Source organism: Coenobita brevimanus, chromosome 2 (genome assembly GCF_032717465.1).
Source record: "Coenobita brevimanus isolate Jiangsu-jjx chromosome 2, ASM3271746v2, whole genome shotgun sequence".
Taxonomy (NCBI): domain Eukaryota; kingdom Metazoa; phylum Arthropoda; class Malacostraca; order Decapoda; family Coenobitidae; genus Coenobita; species Coenobita brevimanus.
Window position 1 is genome coordinate 44022969 of NC_136955.1, and position 23528 is coordinate 44046496.

At 41.4% G+C, this 23528-nt stretch overlaps 1 protein-coding gene across 1 annotated transcript in view; it reads right to left on the reverse strand.

The window, feature by feature from the left end:
• The window catches only part of GABA-B-R2 (gamma-aminobutyric acid type B receptor subunit 2), a 506646-nt gene that overhangs the window by 62040 nt on the left and 421078 nt on the right, over positions 1-23528 (reverse strand). Inside the window, exons 8-9 of the mRNA XM_080266192.1 lie at positions 23297-23366; positions 1049-1112 (exon numbers count right to left, since the gene is read on the reverse strand). Of these exons, the coding sequence (XP_080122318.1) occupies positions 1049-1112; positions 23297-23366 (134 nt within the window). The remainder of the gene's footprint in view (positions 1-1048; positions 1113-23296; positions 23367-23528) is intronic.

Genomic DNA, 23528 nt, shown 5'->3' on the forward strand with positions numbered 1-23528 from the left:
AACAAATCCTCTTACACACCTCCCCGTTACACACACACACACACACACACACACACACACACACACACATACACACACACACACACACACACACATTCTTCTCCCACTGCAGCACGGTCCTCCAAATGGGATAGTTATGTTATGTCACAGTGACTGGTTGACTGACTGGCTGAGTGGGCCTGTGGATCCTGTCGACCGTGTTAGGATATGCAAATCTCATTACAGCACGGGACACCTGGTGGGTCGCGGGGGGAGGGGAATTAACTTACCTTTATCCTGCTGGATAATGACTTTAGGACTGGCTGGGTGCGACGACCTTGTGTCTTTTAATATGTTGTTGTTTCATGGTAAAGGGATGGCTTTATTTCAGCACTATATTAATTACAACAGACAGATATTTGGTTCTAAATATAATGAGCAAAAGATCATTGACGCTTCCGTACCAGATGTGGTGATGATAGGTGTTTAATGCAGGTTTTTATGTGATAGAACTATGAAACACACAACAAAACACCATGAGAAAGAAGAATAATCTCTGTAGGTTTGAGAGGAATGGGAACAGAGAAGATGAGACACAGTGCTGGTAGAGGACTATCAGCGAACTATTCCTTCTGGCTGTACCTATTAGACACAGCACACCCAAGCCATCACCTTACTCCCACAACGAATTCTTAACAGAGCTTACAAAATGGCCAAAATTCTGAAGTCCATCGGTTTTATATTCTGGTAAGCCGTCAACAAGAACATTATTTTGTAACCTCGGCGTGCCTTGTGGAATTACAGCGAAGACCGTTTCAACGAACAAGTTATCTTCAAACTTCTCTCTACCTCAAACTGGATTGATTTTACAGTTACCAGTCCTCTTTGCTGGCATTTGGTTTCCTTTACTCTTTCGTCAGCTGTCATTATGTTTTACTTTCCCTACCTTCCTTCTCTCGACTCCGCTACTATACAGATTGAAACAACTTAATCTCTCTCTCTCTCTCTCTCTCTCTCTCTCTCTCTCTCTCTCTCTCTCTCTCTCTCTCTCTCTCTCTCTCTCTCCTACCTTGGAACTGCTTGAGGAGGATGTAACCCTTCCTTGTGTTGTCCTTGTTGAACTGTACGGGGCCCTGTGGAAAGAAAAATCACATGTATAGTTTAACATAAATAAAAACAAGTATATATAGCCTTACTAAGAGATATAAATGAGTGCTGGATGTCTCAGTATTCCCGATACCAGTTGTAAACCTGCAAATATCGATGCTGATGGCCAGTTACTATGAACAACAAAGTTTTCAGTTTAATGAGAAATAAAAACAGTCTATTACTCTAAAGTGCTGGCTATTATTTATGAGGGATAGCATACTGCACCAGGCGACCTCGTATTGGTGTAACATTTTAAATAACCATTCTATTTACCTTCAGGTCTTTGAATACCCAATTTCAGCTTAACATAATCAATATATTGCTAAACAAGTGATAGATACATTTTGTTTTATTAATCTATCTCTATCTATTGCCATACGCCTCAATCCCGTTTGGGGTGGCCACAAACAAATCGCCTCCAAGTCGCCCTGTCCCCCGCCATTTCATTGCCCTGCTCCCAACTCACACACCCCTCTCTCATATACCTCTCCACCCCATTCCTCCATCTCAGAGATTTAATGTGATACGTGACCTTCCTACTCAACAGGACTTGAAAGATATTACAGAATGTTAGGGTAGTTATCGGGTTGAAAGTGTTGCGGTTACGTATCTCTAGTATCGATATCGACAATGATTAACACCGATACTTTACTAGCAAGTGGTAATATATCCAAATTTAACTGGTGTCGCCCTACACTAATATAAATACATTCGGTCAGTAAACTGTTTTCATTAACTGAGAACTGCCCATTTATTTCTTCAGCCACATGTTAGCTCATTATCTTTGACTGCGAAGAAAGCTGCATGCACTGATGTGACTATATTACCATTAGTGAATTTATCTGCAAGACATCTGATGTACTTGTATTAATATTTCCATGATTGTCACTGGTTGCTACGTTCTTTATATATCTCTCATCTTCCATTTAATATAAATCCCTCTTCAATCTGTAACTTCATGGATTTCTGAGTCACTGTAAATAGGTCTTACACACTATCTTGAAGGTGTGTAGGGACTTATAAGATGTTCTGCTTAACTGTAGCTCATTCATCCTAAGTAGGCAAAGACTTCCTTTCGTTGCTTATTCCACATAGCTCAGTGGTAGAAAAAGACAATGATACGTCCCAACATCCTTCCATTAGCACTTCTTCGTGACTAGCATCATATTCTAGCGTCAATCTCTTATTATACCTCAGCATTCAAGATGGAGAGAGGGAAAATTTTAAGCATAGTTAAAATGAACAGGGAATAACCAGTAATAATTAACAAGGAATAATGTCTGGTTTGTTGTGCTTGGAGTCAGAACCGCGTGAAGGGATGACTGATCAAATTTGCATAGAAGTGTATATTACTTTTGCATGCAGAATAAGTTCATACATTTTTGTTACTCGATTAGGCATACATTCTCATGCATTTTTATCTGAGTCAAGGATTAAAATGGGGAGGAGGAGGAGGAGATAGAGGAGGGGGGAGAGGAGTCAAAATCTAAAGCCTTTTCTGTTTACTGATGTCAACGATGATCTAGACTGATGGGGAGTTCAGATGATGATGATGATGATGATGATGGTGATGCGTTATAACCTCTTTTATTTAAGAATCTTGACCATGACCTAATTTGACGGAAAGTTCAGGTGGAGGGCGAGAAGGGAGAAATAAGACCAAAGTTTTGAGCAATGATTTACAATGATATTATTACAGTGGTATTGAAGTTATGAGAAGCATATCGATCAAACCAATAATGCCACCTAGTACTGTAGTATCTATCTAAAGAAGATTTTTTTTTTTTTTCCACAGTTAAGTTTGTCTCATTCAAAGTCATTTAGTGTGATACATTTTACTGATGAACTGTTTACACACACACACATACACACACACACCCTGATTACGATTATCAAAGAATCATTGTAAGTAATGGGACTCAATACACTTCTAGATCCAGAACAGCGTGCAACATTTACCATTATGTCAATCGAAACTGATAACCTACTTTCAGCTTGGTGTTTCACTCTCCGTTATATTATAAGCCAGCCAGGCATTGCTATATTAGTTAACATAAATAATCATAAAACAAACACCACTTTTATCTGAAACCCTGATATACACTGCGAGGAATTCTAAATGAGTAAGGCAGAATAGTCTAATGTTAGATTTGCATCATAATTACCACGTAGTTATTCATCGCGTAACAGTGGTATCAATGATAAACTCACCTTCCAAGAATATATGTATAAACACAGAGAGAGAGAGAGAGAGAGAGAGAGAGAGAGAGAGAGGATATAAAAATAATAATAATAATTAAGGATTATTCTTTCTACAGAAGAACAAAAGTCAGGGTTTTGTTTAAGTACACATGGTCACCGCCTAAATCTGCAAAGATTGCCACAGTCAAAAATCCCAGAGCACTTCTGATTTTTGACCTATTGAAATGAGGTTCCAGTCCATTTTATCACACTGTCATTATTTTTGCAAGATCGTTATATATAATAACAGTTTATAGACAGTAACACCACCAACCGATTCCGACTGCGCGTAAAAGTATCTAACGCTCAGTTATTGATGTGCTTCATCGGAAGAGACGTATCCGTGATAGTAAAGGAGTACCGACCAAAAATTCCCTATCTCGTATTTTATGGAAGACTGACATCAGAAACGATTGCGATGATTGCTTTAATAATTAATAAGCTCCGGGATCTACCACCCAACAATCTGTCACATTGAGCTCAATTTTTATGGGCTAAGGATGTTCCCTGGCTCTTTATATATATATATATATATATATATATATATATATATATATATATATATATATATATATATAATGGACAGTCTTCTCTGTCAGGGTTTATCCAGCTATCCTCCTAAACACGTGCACCGATATTGATGAAACTGTTCAGGAACACTCCCTGGGGCTCCAGATTTTGCATAAAGGTTTTTTATTTCAGAGTTCCGAAAAATATTTTATTTCCAAAATTCTTTTAGTTACCCCTCAATAGTTTTCTCTAACAGGGCCAATAAGTCAATTTTCTTTGGGCCTTACCACATACTAGTGTATTCATGCATTGCATTATTCAAAGTTCTGAAATACAAACAAAGAGTGATGGATCAAACGAGTTTAGACTGCCGTAGGCAGCCTTACGCGATTACGTACAGTAGGTGGCTGCACACAGGGTCACAAGAGAAATGTTTTTTTTAGCCGAGGCAACCATATACTGTGCGGGGGGGGGGGGAATCATGTAACCAAATGTTGCCTGGAGATATAGCTGTTTCAGGCACTCCAAATGAGTGTTTCCCAAAAGGAATTACTTAACAGGAATGAGTTTATTACTCAAACAGTACCGTTGCATCAGAAGCGTAGGGACCCAGGGTTAGGCTACTGAATCCCAACATTTAAGGCAAGGATGACCAGCTTCATTCGACCCTAGTTGCATAGTTTCAACAATAAACTCCAGCCTTCCCTGGGATGTGTAACCCTTACTGGCCCCAGCCGAATGATGCGCCTTGGTTCACTAGACCACTAGGTGTCATTTGGTTATATGAGAACCACTCAACGGGGTATTGATTTACTGTGATACAGGAAACCATTTTTCCACCTGAAGACAGCACTACATGGAGTGAGGGATGATGGGACCCCCAGCTACACTATTTATTAATAATGGAAATAGGATGACACCCGTAAGTTCCGTTCCTCCTCCTTCCCATCAGTATCTCATAAAACTCTATTAGTTTTGGTTGTCTAAAGTAACAGTTTGTCAAATATAACTGTTTAAATGGTCAAACATACTATAGTGACTACATTAAACTTGACGCAAACTACAATGATGTTAAGGGCTACTGAAGGAAAGAAGGAGGCATGGAAGTTTGGCGGGGGACTGTACCTCTCTTGGAATTTCATCTTGTCATTTCTGTTGCTCGTCATTTGTTTTGCATCCTCAACTTTCTTACCTCCCTTATTCACATACCCACGTACTATAACATTCCTACGTCTCATTTTCTATACCTACCCGTATTCTTGCTTATTTCACCACCATATTCATGTGAGATGGCTGTCACGATTTTATCTGAATTCTGTCTTTTTTACCCCTTGATAAATAGGCTTCCTTTATGAACATCTTTCAAGAATTTCTATATTTCTTATTCCCTCCGGCCTGCAAAAAATACATATATTCCTTAAATGTCCAATCTCTCTTACTTTCACATCTAATTAACAAGAAAGTCAAGTGGTTTATCTTACAAGCAGTATGAAGTCATTTTTTTTCAGTGGGGCATTATTTTGTTTGTTGATGTGGAAGAGATTTTCGACGGCATGATCAGTGAAAGAATGTATGCCTGAGTACACTGGACACTCCGCTGGTCATTCTGTTCTTTGCTTTTCAGTTCCTATTTTCTTATTTTTCATTGCCACTCCTCTTAACAGTGGAAAATAGGGGTAATTTGGTAATGATCACGATATGGCCAGGCGCTCCATTGCATCGTTATACAAAGCAAAGTACTTCCATATCCCCAGAAAGGTGACAGATGGGCAACTTGAGAATAAACTACACCTGTCTCACGTTTCAGATGAACCTGAGTCAACAACAACAACTACAACAACAACAACGACAACAACAACCCTTAGAGCAAGTTTGACCATTAATAAACTAACAGGATAATAATTATATTTAAGTCAAGAAATTTCGTTCTCCAACTCTGTTGATGATATTAAACATTACACCTTTTGGAAGAGGGTCGGGGGCCATGAGTCTGTAGTTCAAATCATTTAGGGGTAGAAGGACACCATATATTTCTGACAGTTATCTCTTTACATACAGATAGATAGACAGAAAGATAGATAGACAGACAGACAGACAGATCGATCGATCGATCGATCGATAGATAGATAGATACTCGTATATACCCAGACGCCTTAACACGCAAGAGATGGCTAAGAACGATCATCTCATTGTCACTTTGTCCTGCGCCATCAGACTGCCCTCCTTCCAACTCACACACTTCTCACTCATATACCTCTCCACTCCATCCCTCCATCTCACCCACGGTCTCCTACCTCTCCTCCCCTCCCACTGTATCTCACTCACACGCATACATCCTCTCCAAATTACACACCCAGTCACACATATACGGTACCTCTCCACTCCATCCGGCCATCTCATCCTCGGTCTCCACCTTCCCCTCCCCCACTATACCCTTCTAAAGCCCTCCTACGAGACAGAAAAATCTCAAGGCATTTCTCTAAGATGAAAAACATAGCTCGTATAGTAGGCATCAAAGGTTCTATCTCTCTCTCTCTCTCTCTCTCTCTCTCTCTCTCTCTCTCTCTCTCTCTCTCTCTCTCTCTCTCTCTCTCTCTCAGAAAACCAAGGACTTTGAAAATATGTGTGGCATTTCAGAAGCAACCAACACTGATGACATTATTTGGCCATATATCAATGAAGGAGCGTTGTGGTGTGGATGTGGATGTGATAGGAAGCGTTAGGAGAAACACACTGAGGAGGTTTGGCCATGTGGAGAGGAAGGAGAGTGAGAGACTGACGAGGAGAGTGTATGTGAGTGAGGAGGAAGACGGGAGAGGGAGGGGGAGGCCAAGGATGAGATGGAGGGATGGAGTGGAGAGATATATAAGAGAGACGGGTGTGAGCTGGGAGCAGGGCAATGAAATGGCGGGGGACAGGGCGACATGGAGGCGATTTGTTTGAGGTCACCTCTTACGGGATTAAGGCGTCTGGCAATAGATAGATAGATAGATCAGTGTCATCAGTACTACGGGCTTATCATACCGATTTTCAAAGTCGGTGGAGGGAAAGGCCTAGAGGGGACAGGAATCTTGACGCCGACTGTACACACTCAACAGCCTCTTATCTTTTATATTTACCAGCAGAAAATTAGCAGCTTCAGTTAGTTGACGTATTTCTCATCCTGTGTTATGTACCACTGGATTATTTTGTGTAAACTGCGGAAAGGGAAAAGTTGCTGTTGTGAGTTAAAGAAGGCCATATCTAACCCCTTCAGTTCTAAATGTCTCACCACTGATAAATAGTTTGGAGGTAGTAAGAATAGGGATAAAATTGACATCGAACTGAGAGAGAGAGAGAGAGGGAGGGAGGGAGGGAAGGACAAGGGAGGAAGAGAGATAAATGGGAAACCGATTGATTCTAGTCATAGTGAAGAGAACTGCATTTCATTGTTAATTTAGCAGTACCTGGTAGCAGTGTGAGAGGTGTGGGGTGGATTTGTGTTAGTGTGATGTGTGGTAGTATAATGTGCTGTAGTGTGAGATATTGTAGTGTGAGGTGTGGTAATGTTAGGTACTGTAAGGTGAGTTACGGTGAGGTGTGGTAGAATTATTTAGTAGAGTGAAGTGCATTAGTGTGAGGTGCAGCAGTGTAAGGTGTGGTAGTATTAAGCTCAGTAGTTTGAGGTGATGTAGTGTGAAGTGTGACAGTGTGATGTGCAGCAGTGTGAGGTATAGTAGTGTAATGTGCAGTAGTGTGAGCCGTGGTAGTTTGAGGTTTGGTAGTATGATACGTTGTAGTCTGATATGTAGTCGTGTGAGGTGCCATAGTGTGAGGAATGGTAGTGTGATGTGCAATAGTGCGAGGTGTCGCAGTGTGATGTGTTGTAGTGTGGTGTGCAGTAGCGTGAGGATAGTGTGAGGTGCAGTGGTGTGAGGTGTAGCAGTGTGAGGTGTAGTAGTGTAAGGTGTAGTAGTGTGAGGTGTAGTAGTGTGAGGTGCAGTAATGTAAGGTGCAGTAGTGTGAGGTGTGGTAATGTGAGGTGCATTAGTGTGAGGTGTAGTAGTGTGAGGTGTGGTAGTATGAGGTGCAGTAGTGTGAGGCGCAGTAGTGTGAGGCGTGGTAGTGTGAGGTGTGGTGGTGTGAGGTGTAGCAATGTAAGGTGCAGTAATGTGAGGTGTGGTGGTGTGAGGCGTAGCAATGTAAGGTGCAGCAGTGTGAGGTTTAATAGTGTGAGGTGCAGTAGTGTAAGGTGCAGTAGTGTGAGGTGTAGTAGTGTGAGGTGTAGTAGTGCGAGGTGTAGTAGTGCGAGGTGTAATACTGTGAGGTGTAATAGTGTGATGTGTAGTAGTGTGAGGTGTGGTAATGTGAGGTGCAGTAGTGTGAGGTACAGTAGTGTAAGGTTTAATAGTGTGAGGTGTAGTAGTATGAGGTGTGGTAATGTGAGGTGCAGTAGTGTGAGGTATGTTAGTGTGAGATGTGGTAGTGTGAGGTGCAGCAATGTGAGCTGTGGTAGTGTGATGTGCAGTAGTGTGAGATGTAATAGTTTGATGTGTAATAGTGTGAGGTGTAATAGTGTGAGGGTAGTAGTGTGAGGTGTACTAGTGTGATATGTGGTAGTGTGAGGTTCGGTAGTGCGAGGTGTAGTAGTGTAGTAGTGTAAGGCATAGTAGAGTGAGGTGTAGTATACGTAGTGTAATAGTGTGAGGTGTAGTTGTGTGAAGTGTGGCAGTATGAGGTGTAGCAGTGCAATGTATGACTGTACGAGGTGTGGCAATGTGAGATGTGGTTGTGAGGTGTGGTAGTAAGAGGTGTGAAAATGCAGTGTGGCAGTGTGAGATGTTGTAGTGTGAGCTGTGGTAGTGAGATACAGTATGTAGTATTGTGATATGTAGCTGTGACATGATAGTTTAAAGTTTGGTAGTGTGATATGTAGTAATAGGTGTATGAGTGTGTGGTGTGCTAGTGTGCTGTTGTAAGTGTGAGGTAGAGTAGTAGGAGGCATGGTAGTGTATGGCAGGCTAACGTGGCAGTGTTAGGTGTAAAAGTGTGATGTGTAGTTTTGTTATTGTGGGAGCTGTAGTTATTTTAGGTGTAGCAGTGTAATGGTAACATGAAGTGTGAAAGGGTGAGATGCAGAAAAGTGAAGGACTGGTGGTGTGGTGATACACTGATGTGAGATGTGCAATGTAGCAGAAGTTAGTAGTAATCGTATTAGTAGTAGTAGTAGTAGTAGGAGGAGGAGGAGGAGGAGGAGAAGAAGAAGTAATGATAATAATAATAAGAATAACAGTCGCATGATTCACTTGAAATATCTTAAAAGTAAATACTATATCACAGTGCCACCAGTAAAGTGCGCTTTGTGAGGCGTGACGAGCGAGCGAGAGCCACGTTGTTACAATTTCCCTCTGATATAAAATTATAGACGGAATCTCCGATATTTAACTGCTACAGCTGATGCCAAAAAAACAGTGTTATGACGATTTTTTTTATTTTGATTTCATAATTGAGGCGTTCACCGATTAGAGCTGAACACTCCCTTCGAAAACTCGGGATTCCAAGGGGTTCCTACGGCTTTATAGGTGAGTTTTTAGTTGATAATGACATTTATTGAATGAATGTATCACACGTAGAAAGAATTTCAACTCAGCTTCACATAGATGTGAAGTTATTAGCTTCTGCTTAGCGTGCTGTCGGGTTGGGCCGGGCCTTGTCGGGCCGGGCCTCTCATTTCCAAACTTAACTGAGAGCAAACATCGCTCGCTCTAACGTACTCATTTTTTGTCCATTTTTGCGAAAGGCTGTGACTGAAGTCCGTAGAGTTTTTCAAATTTCCTTCAAACTTTGCTTGCTGGTAACATACTTTAACCAACAACATAGTTTGGCAGGAGATTAGTATTCGGCCCCAGAAGCTATACTTTCCCAAAACAATTGCTGCATCCCAAATTCATATCCAGCACTGCAACACCCCATAATTCTTCTCGTACCTACATGTCTTTGTTAGAGAGTTTTCTAAAATAAATGTGGTGTAACTCGGATTTTGTAATGTGAGGTGTGGTAGTATCTAGTGTAGTGATGTGAGGTGCGGGAGTGCTCAGCTTGCTAGTGTGAGGTATGGACAGATGATATTTGTGCGAAAGGTGATGTTACATGTGTTATTGTGAGGTGTAAGGGCGTGAGGTGTAAGTGTGTGAAGTGTGTTGTCGTTGTGGCCTCAGGCTCCACTAAAGGTAAACCCCGTAGACTGCAGACTAACGCTGTTCTTCTCACGCAGCCCATCATTAACTTCTCGTAGGACAGGGAGGGAGTTGAGGGATGTTTGTACAACCCGCCACAGAGCCACTCAGTTATATCAGTGCCACTACGTGAAGGCGTCCCGCACCGTGTTGTTGTTGTTGTTGTTGTTGTTGTTGTTGTTGTTGCTATAGAGCAACCCCACTCCATCTAGCCGAGTTGACCCATCAACCGCAGGCAAGCAATTGTCCCAGATGGGCTATTCCTTGCCTCACCACAGAGAAGCACGGAGAACGTAAGAAAATAGGAAGAGAGGATAACTGCAGTGGGCAGGTTGGCCCATGCTAGGCAGCTCCTAGAAGAGCAACTGAACTACTAGAATGAGATAAGGATAGCAAAGAAGAAGGCTCTCTCCCGCCCTCCAACCCTCCAGCCGAAGCCGACATGAGAAAACCAGAAGGAACACCACGCAGTATAGGAAAACTGGCGAAGAAGTTGGATGTTTGGTTCCCGGGTGGACGCTGCAATTGTCTCTCTCCATCCGGTTAACAGGAACACCATAGTAAGTCTCACATTACCCCGTTTATTGGTTCTATGATTACCACCCAGCGTAATAATGGTTTTCTGGGTTAGAGGGATACCACTGTACTTGCCATTCAGTGTCGAGTCACCTGAAGTGGATAGAAGGGTGATATAAGTGATAGGAAAGATGGAAAAAATACGAAAAGAATTATGAAGTGGAAGGAAGAAGTAGGCACCACTACATCAAGTGAGTGGATGGTAGTTGTCAGCACCTACCTCTTCCTGCCCCGTGTGGTAGTGTGAAGTGTGGTAGTATGTGATGATGTAGTCTGAAGTGTGTCAGTGTGAGGTCCTGAAGGGCTAAGTGTGGAAAAGTGATGTGGTGTTATGTGATGAGGTAGTGTGTGATGTTGGTGTGTGATGTGCGATAGTGTGATGTAATGTGGTTTGAGGTGTGTTAGTGTGACGAGTGTTGGGTGGAGGGGTTATAGTGAAGGTGCATTAGTGTGAGATGTGGTAGTGTGACGTGTGGGAGTGTGATGTGTGGATGTAATAGAGTGAGGTGTGGGAGTGCGGGCTTAGTAGTGTTAGGTGGAGGAGTGTGAGGTTAGTAGTGTGAGGTGGAGGAGTGTGAGGATAGTAGTGTGAGGTGGGGGAATGTGAGGTTAGTAGTGTGAGGTGGGGAAGTGTGAGGTTAGTAGTGTGAGGTGGGGAAGTGTGAGGTTATTGGTATGAGGTGGGGAAATGTAAGGTGAAATAGTGTGATATTTGGCAGTGTGATCTGTGCCAGTGTGAGTTATGGCTGTGCGAGGTATAAAAGTATGACGTATGGCAGTTTCAGGTGTAATAGTGTGAGGTGTAGAAGTGTGAGGTGTAGAAGTGTGAGATGTAGCAGTGTGAGCTGCGGTAGTGGTAGATGTGACAGAGTGAAGTGTGAAATTGTGAGATGTGGCAGCGTGTGCTATGCAGTGAGAGTTTTGTTAGTGTTAGGCGTCACGAGTGAGGCGTGAACTGTGAGATGTGGCTGTGTGAGGTGTGGTAGTGTGAAGGACAATAGGGTAAGGTGTGGCAGTGTGAGGTGTGGTGGTGCGAAGTGTAGTAGTATACTGTATGTTGGAATGTGAGGTGTGGCAGTGTGGGGTGTGGCAGTGTGGGGTGTGGCAGTGTGGGGTGTGGCAGTGTGAGGTGTGGCAGTGTGGGGTGTGGCAGTGTGGGGTGTGGCAGTGTGGGGTGTGGCAGTGTGGGGTGTGGCAGTGTGGGGTGTGGCAGTGTGGGGTGTGGCAGTGTGGGGTGTTGCAGTGTGAGGTGTGGCAGTGTGGGGTGTGGCAGTGTGAGGTGTGGCAGTGTGGGGTGTGGCAGTGTGGAGTGTGGCAGTGTGGGGTGTGGCAGTGTGGGGCAGCTTGTGGTGGTGGAGTCATGTCGTGCGTGTCTGTGTTTTATTAAGCATGATTTATTTCAGTCATATTTTTCATGCCATTATTGCGGTACTTCCAGGAAAATAGGTCTCTCTCTCTCTCTCTCTCTCTCTCTCTCTCTCTCTCTCTCTCTCTCTCTCTCTCTCTCTCTCTCTCTCTCTCACACACACACACACACACACTTTTAAATAATAGGAAGTTATACTCCTTATTATCATTCCCATTAGACAGTGCTATGGACACGGACTTTTTTTTGTATAGATGCCTGTATTCAGCAGAGTTTCGAGCCCCGATAAGCTTATTTAAAGAATGTAACACAGTGATTATGGCATACTAGTGACCTATCTGAGTGAATCTAGTGACCTGTGATTAAGTGCTGTGTTAGTGTGTTAAACAGTAGGAGTTCTAGTGTTACTGCGTGGTAGTAAAGAGCTTTGGAGTGCCGAAAGCTAGTGTTAGTGAGATTTTTACTTCTGCTAATATCTACTGCGTGAATTTTACTTTGTGTATGAGCTAGTGAGAAAGAAGGCTGCCGCACCTGAGGTATTTCCAGTGCTAGTTTTGGGAAAGCTATCTTGATTTAAGGGAAAAAATGTCTTAAAAGTAAAGCAGAGAATACAAACTCTCAGGCAAGAGAAGGCTGAGTTGAGAAAGTTGGAAGAAGTGTTGCTTGAGGCGATGGATGAGAGGAGGCTGAAGGATGGACGCTTGTGAATAAGGGTGCAAGTAGGTTCACTTTTAAAAAGCAAGAGAGTGGGAGGTGTAAGTATGCATTCATCGCCTGGTATGAGTTTGAGGGGGGAGAAAGTGAGTGATATGGGGTATGAGAGTCTGTGTGGTGCTGAACTATCTCGACCGGCCACGGGGGCTGTAGTATATGATAAGAAAAATGTTGTTCTTAGATGGAGATTATCGGGTAAAGCATTTAGGCACAGAGCTCCATACTTCTCTTTAAAAATATGTATCTTCCAGGGCCAAGGTAATGAATGTATCAGATTAGATGGGCAACATCATGAAAGATAGTGGAGATAATCCCATTGTCTGTATCAGCGTTGGCGGAATTATGTTGGTAGGCGAAGGAGTGAGATACTGAGACTGCAGTGTAAAGAAATGCTAGATAAAGTTAGGAGGAAGGGTGGGAGCCCTGTTGTCCTTGGAGTCGTCCCGAGAAGAGGAGTTGGTTGGAAATGGATGTCCAGAGCATCGGGACTAAACTGGCGCCTGAATAGGTATTACAAGGACCATGCAGTACCATTCATTGACAACTGAGACAGGTTCTACGGACGCAGTGCTAAGTACAGCAGGGATGGGATACATCTTTGTAGACACGGGATTTCTGTATTAGCCTGGTCTGTAGCTAGGGAGTTGGGGGAGTTTTTTTTGGAGTTAAGTGTTAGATGCTTAGTAATATGCAGCAAATCTACATCTGGTTTAGATAGATGGAACCAAATTCGCAAAAACTGGAAGAAAGGTACAGCCATTAGTGTAGATACATCCAACAGAGCACCTCAAATAAAAACAGACGAAGAAGTGCTTCGCAGTGTAAAAACTTAAGTGCTAGTAATTATTTTCATGTGTGCGAGTATGGTACCAACAGTAGGAGCTCACGTTGCAAAATGGAAGAACTAAAGGCTATAATTAGTGAAGGAAAAAATAGATATTGCGTGGATGAATACAGACACTCGCGAATTTTTGGCGGAATATTAGATCCAAGGGTATAATGTTTTAAGTCTAACCGCTTGGGAAGAAAGGGTGGCGGGGTAGTCATTTACGTAAACGATTCTTTAAATTGTTACAGTAAAGCATATATTAAATTCAACTGGGATATTGGAAGTGTTTGGGTTGAAATTAATAATAAGGAGAAACTGGCCTTCAAATATATATACAGAGCTCTAAACTAAAGCAGAGAAGATAACAAATACCGTTTGGGTGAGACTACGACAGCAACACAGTCCAGCTCAGTAGTGATCGTAGGGGCTTTAACATGTCCTGGATAGACTGGCAGAATCTGACGGGGGATGCAGAGTCAGAAGAATTTCTAGAAGTAGAGCATGATAATTTCCTTTAGTAGTATATCAGGGAGCCCACTAGAGGTAATAATATATAAGATTTACTTTTATTTAATAGAGCAAACATTATCAGTAATATAGCGGCGGACAACTTGGGAAAAGTAATCACGAAGAATTAAGCTTAGATTTAGTTGGAATAATTGATGTACTGAAAACCAATAGAGTCCTTTATTATCGTCTAAGGAATTTTGATGGATTAAGAGCTTATTTCAGAACAGTAACCCATGGCAAGACTGGTTACTTTAGGGACAGTCAGGTCTCTGGGGAGGCTCAGGTCAGAGGTGAGGGACAGGATATACAGTAGATGGGAGGGTGCGTCAGGTCAATGCGATCACTGGGGAAGCTCAGGTCATAGGTGAGGGAAAAGGTACAGTGGGAGTGTAGCTCAGGCCACGAAGAATAATTCAGGGTAGGTACCACGTTGCCGTTCGGTAAGTGAGAAATATAATGATTTAGTATATGTAATAGAGTCCAGGATAGATACAAACCTTCAGAAGCGTTTAGAACGAATAATTCTCAGCCGAGATGGTTAAACAATGGATTGAAATTTCCCATAGGCCAAAGAAAAGGAATGTATAGAAAAATAAAAAGAGGACAGGAACACTTACGTAACAGTGACGCGATTTTAAATAGGGAAGTAAAAAGGGAGATGCGGAAAACAAAGCGTAGTTATGATATTAAGGTTGCTCGAGGATCAAAAGGAAAAGCCATGGGTTTTTATTAGTTGTACCGTGCGAAAAATAAAGATAGGACAGGATCTATTAGAAAAGAATCAGATAACATTACCAGTGTAATAAAGAAATGTGCTGTATTTAAGTAATTATAATTATTTCACATCAGTATTTACCAAGGAAAATATAGACATTATCCCTGAAGCAATAGTTATTCACGATGGTAATACACATAATATTCTTAGTAAAATAACCATTAGTAAGGACAAAATCACGAGAGAAATTAATAAATTAAAGCCTCAAAAATCACCAGGCCCGGACGATATATATCCAAAAATTATAATGGGAACCAAGGAAGAATTATGGCAGCCGTTCCAGAGACGTGGAAAACAGGACACGTAGTACCCATTTTTAAAAGGGGTGATAAATCAGCTGCGTTGAATTATCGTGCGATAAGTCTAACATCAACAGTTGGTAAAATGGTAGAGTCAGTTTTGGCAAATTAAATTAGAGAGCAGCTAGATAGATTTAACCTCGTAAATGAAAGTCAGCATGGATTTATACAAGGACGATCCTGCCTCACAAACTTAATATCATTTTTCCCGGTGGTATATCAGGCGGTAGATAGCGATTTAGCTTATGATATTATTTACCACGACTTTTGTAAAGCTTTCAAAACAGTTCCACATGAAAGGTTAGTTAGGAAGGTTCGAACACACGGTATAGACGGCTGTATCTTAAAATGGATAGAATCCTAGCTGAAGGGACGAAAGCAGACTTTTGATAAATGGTACTATGTCGGATAGGAGATTAGTAACTAGCAGTGTACCACAGGGGTCAGTACTTGGACCATTATTACGTATCAAATATAAAAAATTACTAGACTTATGAATCACTAGCAGTATTAGCAAATTTGCCGATGACAAAACATAACATTAACTCAACTGAAGATTGTGTTAACCTTCAAAAAGACCTCTGTATTATGCGCATATGGTATACAAATTGGCAAATGGAATTTAACGTTGAAATATATAAAGTACAGTACTTTACGTAGGCAAGACCACTGAAGGTACTAAATACAACTTAGATAATAAAGAAATTCATAAATCGGAATGCGAGAGAAATCTAGGAGTCATGGTTAGTAAGGACCTCAAACCAAGACAACGGTGTATAAACGCGAAAAATAAAGCAAATAGGGTCCTAGGATTTATTTCGCGAAGCGTGAGCAATAGAACATCTAAAGTAATATTACAGCAACATCTAGCATTAGTAAGGCCACATGTAGACTATGTCGTGCAGTTTTGGTGTCCACACTATAGAATGGACATCAGTTCTTTCGAAAATGTACAGAGGAGAATGATAAAAATTATTCATATTTGGAACCTTTCATATGAGGACAGACTGAAAAAAACAAATTTCCACTCACCACAAAGACGTAGAGTAAGGGGAGACTTAACTGAAGTATTTAAGTGGAAGAAGGGCGTAAATAAGGATGATATTAGCAAGGTAAAGTAAGCGTACGGGATAGAACTGAAAGTGATGGTTAGGAAACTGGTAGAAATTGGTTTGGCGAATGGAATAAGCTGCCTAGTGAAACAGCTGCTGTCTATTCCACTGCTAGTTTCATTAGTTTCATGCTTAGGCTAGATAAGCATAAGACATGTAAGGGTTAGACATTAAAAAAAAAATCTAATAACCAGTACTAATTCTTTCTTTTTCTTTTTCAGGTTACACTATGATTGTCTCTTTTCTCCTTTCACACTCTCCTATAATATGTCCATGCCAGTTTCTCTATACTGTGTGGTGTTCCGTCTGACTTCTCCCCGCCGACTTCGGCTGGAGGGTTTGGAGGTTGGGGGAGAGAGCCTTCTTTTTCACTATCTTTATCTTATTCTAGCAGTTTAGTTACCTAGCATGAACCAACTGGCCTACTGCAGTTATCCTCTCTTCTTATGTCCTTATGACACTGTGTTTGGTTTTATGATGGGGGTATTCTGGCCTGCAACGTCTTTCTTGGGCTAAATGTAGGTGGCAGTGTGTAGAGTTTTGATATCTGTGTGTATGAGAGGAACAAACTTGACTGATTTTCTTTCAGCGTGCTTTGACTGTTTTGTGTTCCTGTAACAGCGAATCCTTTGTAGTACAGTCTAAGACAAAAGTCGTGTCGCTGCTTTGTCCGATGATTTAATGTCAGTCGCGAAACAATATGAGAGTCCTACCCCAGTAACGCATTCGAGACTGGCATGCCCTAAAGGTTAGCCTTTTATCAGATGTCTTCACCAAAAATCGCGACACGACTTTTGTCTTAGGCTGTACATCGTTGCCCCACCCCAACAGTATAAGTGCCTGTGTCTAGCGATCTCTCTCTCTCTCTCTCTCTCTCTCTCTCTCTCTCTCTCTCTCTCTCTCTCTCTCTCTCTCTCTCTCTCTCTCTCTCTCTCTCTCTCTGAGCCAGGTGGGTGGGTGTAAGTCAGGTATAACGACCTAAAAATAGCCTAATGACTTGAGAATTATCTCTCGTAATCTCAGCCGCTTCCTTACTCACCCGATTTATTTCTGCAAGACTTATTATTTTTGGCTTTAATAAGAGTTGATGATATAATTGTTCCAGCGGGAGAGAGAGAGAGAGAGAGAGTGGGAGGGGGGATTATTGAGAACACTAAGGTATATGTATTGTAATTGGTCTAGATTTTCCTTCTCCAGTGGCTTATTTCACGTAGCTCAGTGGCAGAAATAGATAATGCTATGGCTCTACATTTTTTTTCTATAGCACTTCTTCGTGACTAGCACTTTGTTCTTGGTCCATATTTTCTTTAAGTAAAGAGGCTCCCTAGAACCTCTGCCTCAGTGATTTATTTATTTATTCATCTTTATCTATGAGAGAGGGGGGTGTGAGCTGGGAGAAGGGAAGTGCAATGGCGGGAGACAGGGCGACATGGAGGCGATTTGTTTGTGGCCACCCATTACGGGATTAAGGCGTCTGGCAGTAGACAGACTTTTTTTAATCAGGCTAGTTAATATCCGTTTGTATCCTATTTATGCTGAGTATGGTGGTATTAAAGTGATTTAAACGACACGGAACAGGGCAGCAGGGAGTAGTAAGCACAATAAATCGCTTAGGAAAAGGTGCTAGGGAGCTTCCTTAATCGACGAATATACAGCTAAGTGTTCAAGATGGAGATGTTTTTTTTAGGCCAAGGTAAAGTGAAAAGAGTATAGTAACATGGGTATCCTCTATGCAAAGTGTCCCTGGAGCCAATTTCCGCACTGTGTACCATATTTCCACATTTTCTTATCCATGAAAGTCTAGGTTAGGTTAAGCTTGTTTTCTGAGTCCTAGGTTAGGTTAATTTACTAGCCAGGTTAATCTGTCGGGGTTGTTGGGTCAGGATGGGTTTAGTTAAGATAGAAATTGAATATTGGTCACCCTGGGAAATTCAAAAATGGTATTCAGAGCGGAAATCTGGGTCCCGAGAGGAAATGGAACTTTGGAAAAATGCCAGGTGAGGGAATTCTAAGTATAAAGCACTTTACGAACGTGGAAACTAACCTTAACCATTGAGGAAGCACAGTTAATGGTGACTTTATGGGTAAAAATTATCTCCCTCATGACTCAGCTACAAGGTTATCACTGCTGCTCTGAACTGTCTGCGTGCATCCCTCCACTACTACGGCGGGCACGTAGCACCCGTCTAGCAACAAACTCTCATCCCTTTATCTGTCCAACTCTTTAATGCAAGAGTTAACCGTTACTCCCAGTCCTTCAAGTATGTAACAGGCCAACTCTGGAACTGTTTTCCTCTGTCTGAATTTCCTACAGGTCAACTCTGGAACTGTTTTCCTCTGAATTTCCTACAGGTCAGCTCTGGAACTGTTTTCCTCTGTGTGAATTTCCTACTGCCTATGATCTCCAGTCTTTCAAACGCAGTGTGTCCAGGCATCCCAGAATGAACATATCTTGAATTTGGCTCCCTGTTATTTTGTTATTGTCTTTTTCTTGGAAGGGACGATCTTACAGGATTCTAGCCTTTAGTTCCTTCTTTCTTGCATAAAAAAAAATCAAAGCTCCATAACAGTTCAGATTTGACTCATGCTGATAGGACACTTTTTTTATTGTCAGAATTCCTCATATACCACTTCCCAGGTTTATGCTCTTCCCCCCTGAGACACCGTGTTTAGTAAGCAGCAGAACACAGCACCAGTAACACCAATACTGGGCTATTTCGGGGACTCTTAAAGCTCTAGTGAGTCAATTTACATTTCTGAAAAGATTGTTAGAAAAATAATTTGTTACTTATGAGACTTATTTCAAAATTCGCCACCATATTGCATAGAAGAACAAACGCTAACTTGAGCACCAAATCTAGGTTACTTCTGATATTATTAAAGCTGCAACAGATCTGCACTCATCCATGGAAAGCCTGTGTAGAAGTAAAATATGTTCTGTAAAATAATTTTCTCAAACTCTGCCGCCGTACTACTGAAAATAAAAAGTCAAAATTCACCAAACTGAGCACCCAAAGTGGATTATCTCAAAAATTAGTGAAGCAACTACGGACCTACACACATCAATGGAAAACTAAAATACTAACATTAACAAGCTTGCTCGCTCGGTACATGCTCCACGCTCTCCAGTTTGGATGCCTGTAACTTAATGACAATGACGAAGCTCCTTAGGCTGTTGCAAATGAATGAAAGGAATAATATACTCGTACAGTTTTGCTGATAATACACCCCAGAATTATCAGTATCCTATATGTATCTTTCTGTTGTCGACAAAAGTTGCATTGAGTATATTCAAGAGGATATGAACGAGCTACTTATTTAAGTGAGGTGGTGTACACTACTCAGTGCAGGAGAGCCAACGATGGTTCATGGTTTTTTTTTCCCGCCTATTTTATTTTGTTAGGTAACATAAACAGACTAAATGTGCCAAGAGGCTTTCATAGTCCAAGAAAATTCTGTTCCTGACATGAAATATGAACCGACAAATACACGTGCATTGGTGACTGAAGAGCTAGTCACACGAAGACATTTGTATGCAAGTGTGGACTGTTATTGCTTCTGATCAATACTCCAGACACTCTTAGCTGTTCTTAGAAGTAATTTTACAAGCAACTGCATTCGTCAGGTGCTTCATATGAGTAAGATTCTTGGTTCACAAGTGGTCAATACGGTATTATATCTGATCACACAAGGCACATTTTTCATTTAGCTTCAATAATATGATAAAATGTAAGATGTATTGGCGCCAGTCATACATGGACATACTATTGGAAACACAAGTATAATGGTTTCGATGCTGATTTTACGAGCTATGTTAACATACAATTGCTTCTCTTCCTTTCCACCAAGACTGACCATCCTGGTCTCTTGCTCCAGATCAGTTTTGTCAATATCACAGAGGAGTACAGTTATAAATCATTCGGTTTTTATGTTGTGTAGTATTGCTAGAATAACCTCGTTCGTGTCCTTTTCGATAATGGTGAATAAGAGTTTCACCAGATCATGTTATTAATTTTTTATCCACTCTCACCGTGGTCATCCATTGGCTTTTGATTATTTATTATTTATTTATTTATTCTTGATATAAAAATTTGCTGCGTGTACGACCTGTGTGACCACGTTTGTAATAAATCGCTTGCAATTTCCTGTCCAGATCGCCTTGCTCGACATTGACTGCTCATAAACATCTTGGAGTGACCGGGGCTTTAGAGTTGCAAGTTGAAAGCCGTTCAGCAAAGGTTACATTCCCGCTAGGCCCATATCTGGCTGTGGTGGCTCTAGTTCACTCTGACCTCGCGTGATCTTTCTTTAAGGCACCAATATCTATGACAGTAAGTTCCCAGCTATCCTATTTTCTGCTTATCCAGTTCATGTGTAGTTAATGCATGGGAGCAGCCAGAGGAAGAGAGACGGATGGATCTGAGTGGCCAGCCCCCATCCCCGCGTTCTCTCTTTCGTGTTTTATTAAATCACTCAAATACATGACAATTGTAGATACCTAGTCATTCATTTACACTTTTATTTACTTATTCAGCCCTTACTGATTGTCTGTTTCTTCATTTACTATTTAACACTCTAAGCATTATTATTTTTTTAAAAATTAATCTAGATATCACTGTAATGCGCTCCAGGCAAATGTACAGTAAGCAACAATAATCGTGTCGTGATTTTTGGTGAAAACATAAGCTAACGGGCTAAGCGTCTGGTACATTCCGCCGTCTGTCATACGGACGGTTCATAATGTTTCACGAGTTACATTTAATCTTCTGACAAAACCGCGACACGACTACTGTTGCTCACTGTACCTCAAGATCAGTGGCACTAAATATCACCGCCCCCCTCTACATAGCAAAATCCTGGCTGCGCCCCTGAGTTAACGTCTGTTTTCAGGATAAGGAATAAAAGTTTCGTAACTCATACATTTTAGACATGGTATATTCTTTGCTTTAACATACTGTAAATCCACGTTACTCAAGTCATGTCTTTGTTCCCAGTGGTTCATTTACTTGTAAGTCAGATCTGTGTTCTGGGTAAACCGATTGGCGCTAGTGAGGGACACCTTCATGTAGTGGCACCGATATGGCCGAGTGGTGGAGCTGCCCGGTTATATAAATGCCCCTCAATCTCCTTCCTGTGTTACAACATGAAGATGGTGGTCTGGAGCTTCATGCTGTAGTCCACTGAGCTCACGTTTCAGAAAAACTTGGGGCTACAGCAACAGCTATTACTACTACTACTACTACTACTACTACTACTACTACTACTACTACTACTACTACTACTACTGCTACTACTACTACTACTACTACTACTACTACTACAATGAACGATTCAGTTATATTGTCTACTTCACCTAAATTAGTTACGACTACTTCAAACATGTGTTGGCATTTCGTACATGGGAGAGGAAAGAATCCATAAATTTCAGCTTTTTATATAGATTGAAAAATATACATGTATCGACTCCACTCTACCTCTTCAAGTCATTATAATTTAGCATACTTGAACCGTTCTGAACTCTCATCTCCCTGTAACCCCTCATTCTCCTTCTGTTAACTATCCTTTTACCAAATGCATATAAAAGACTCATTTGATTCTCTTGCATTTTTACCTCTTCTAGCTGAGATACATCTGTAATTTCACTGTAGGCGGTTGTTATTATTCTCTCACACAAGGAGAGTATGTTTTCACGCCAGTTTGTTTGTTTGTTATTTTGTTTGTAAGCAGGATTATTCAAAAACTAAAAGAGAGATTTGGACCAAATTTGGTGGGTAGATAACCCATGTCCCAGGGAACCATCGATTAACTTTTGGGACCGATTTGGACCATATTACAGATTCTGGATCCGGAAAACACTTTATGTGACACCCTAATCAGTGATGAGAAACCCTAACCCATTATGAAGGGTGGTGTGGAAATTACCTTGCCCATGTCGGAGACATGCGCTCCTCCAGTTATTATTATTATTATTATTATTATTATTATTATTAATATTGTTATTATTGTTATTATTATTATTATTATTATTTTGTTGTTTTTGTTTTATCATTTAGAGAAAATGTTGGGGGATTGCTTGGAAATACTCCTCGTCCCTCCTCCTCCATTATCGCCATTAGAGGATATATGTGGGATATAACGTTTTTATTGATACATTAATATATGCTGGGTATATTTTCGTGAGAGGCGTGGCCAGAGTCTTTACGTGTTTATAATAATGGCAAGAATGAAGCAATTTGCTGCTGAGAAGAGACGGTCAAAGGAGAAACCCACAGAGCAGAGTCCAATGTTCAACTCTTAGGCCACGTGTTAGGTACAGCTATTGTCCTACCTGAAGGCTCATTCTTTTTTCATTCATTCATTACCAGACGCCATGTATCCCAAACGGGGTGGTCAAGGGCTTAGAGTTAATTGTTTTACAGGGAGGGGCACTAATCCTCCACCAACCCCATTTGACACGTAGGGAGAGGACCTTACGGGGGAGGAGGGTCGACCTCTAAACACCTTTGCTAGAGTCCCAGGTCGCTCCACCCTACACCAACTTGGCTCTTACCTCACCTTGTTGCTAGGCTCATTCTTGCTTGTACCTAATTCTGACGGACTTTTTTCGCAATAAAGGCTGGTCCACAAACAGTGCACTAATAGAAACTCGCCTGGCGGTATCTTCTGTGTTGTGGGGACGGCTCAGTCTGCTGGTATGGGTGTAGGTGTGGCCGTGGATGTAAGAAGTGAATAAAGGATACAGGAAAGTCACTAACCATGCTTACTGAGATGTCTCCACAACACACAAGAAATTGCTGGCAGAGTGGAAGAAGAGTTATATATAGACCCACTATAAATTGTCAGGCCTTTTAAAAACACTGAAAACAAAAGAGATCCAACTACACATGGCTAATTAATAAAAATATACATGGAAAAGCAATACAAACCCATAAGGATAATCATAACCTTGATCAAAACTGAATTATCTAACCAAACCCTAATGAGGTAAATGATAACACAGGAATGGCGTTAGGGTACTCACCGTGACTCCCTCAAACTTGACCTCGGACAGCGCCTTGGTAAAGAGCTCCTCCCATACTGGATTGCGATATCTGAGGACGGACAGAAGCCAGGGTTATACATAGGTTGAACTATGTGAGTCTGATGATAACCTGACTGAACAAAGCCTTCCTGGTTCAATAGTTTTATCTTCAGCTCACAGAATATGCGATCCTGGCCAAAGTCTTCGTAACAAACCGTCCTGAAAGTACCAT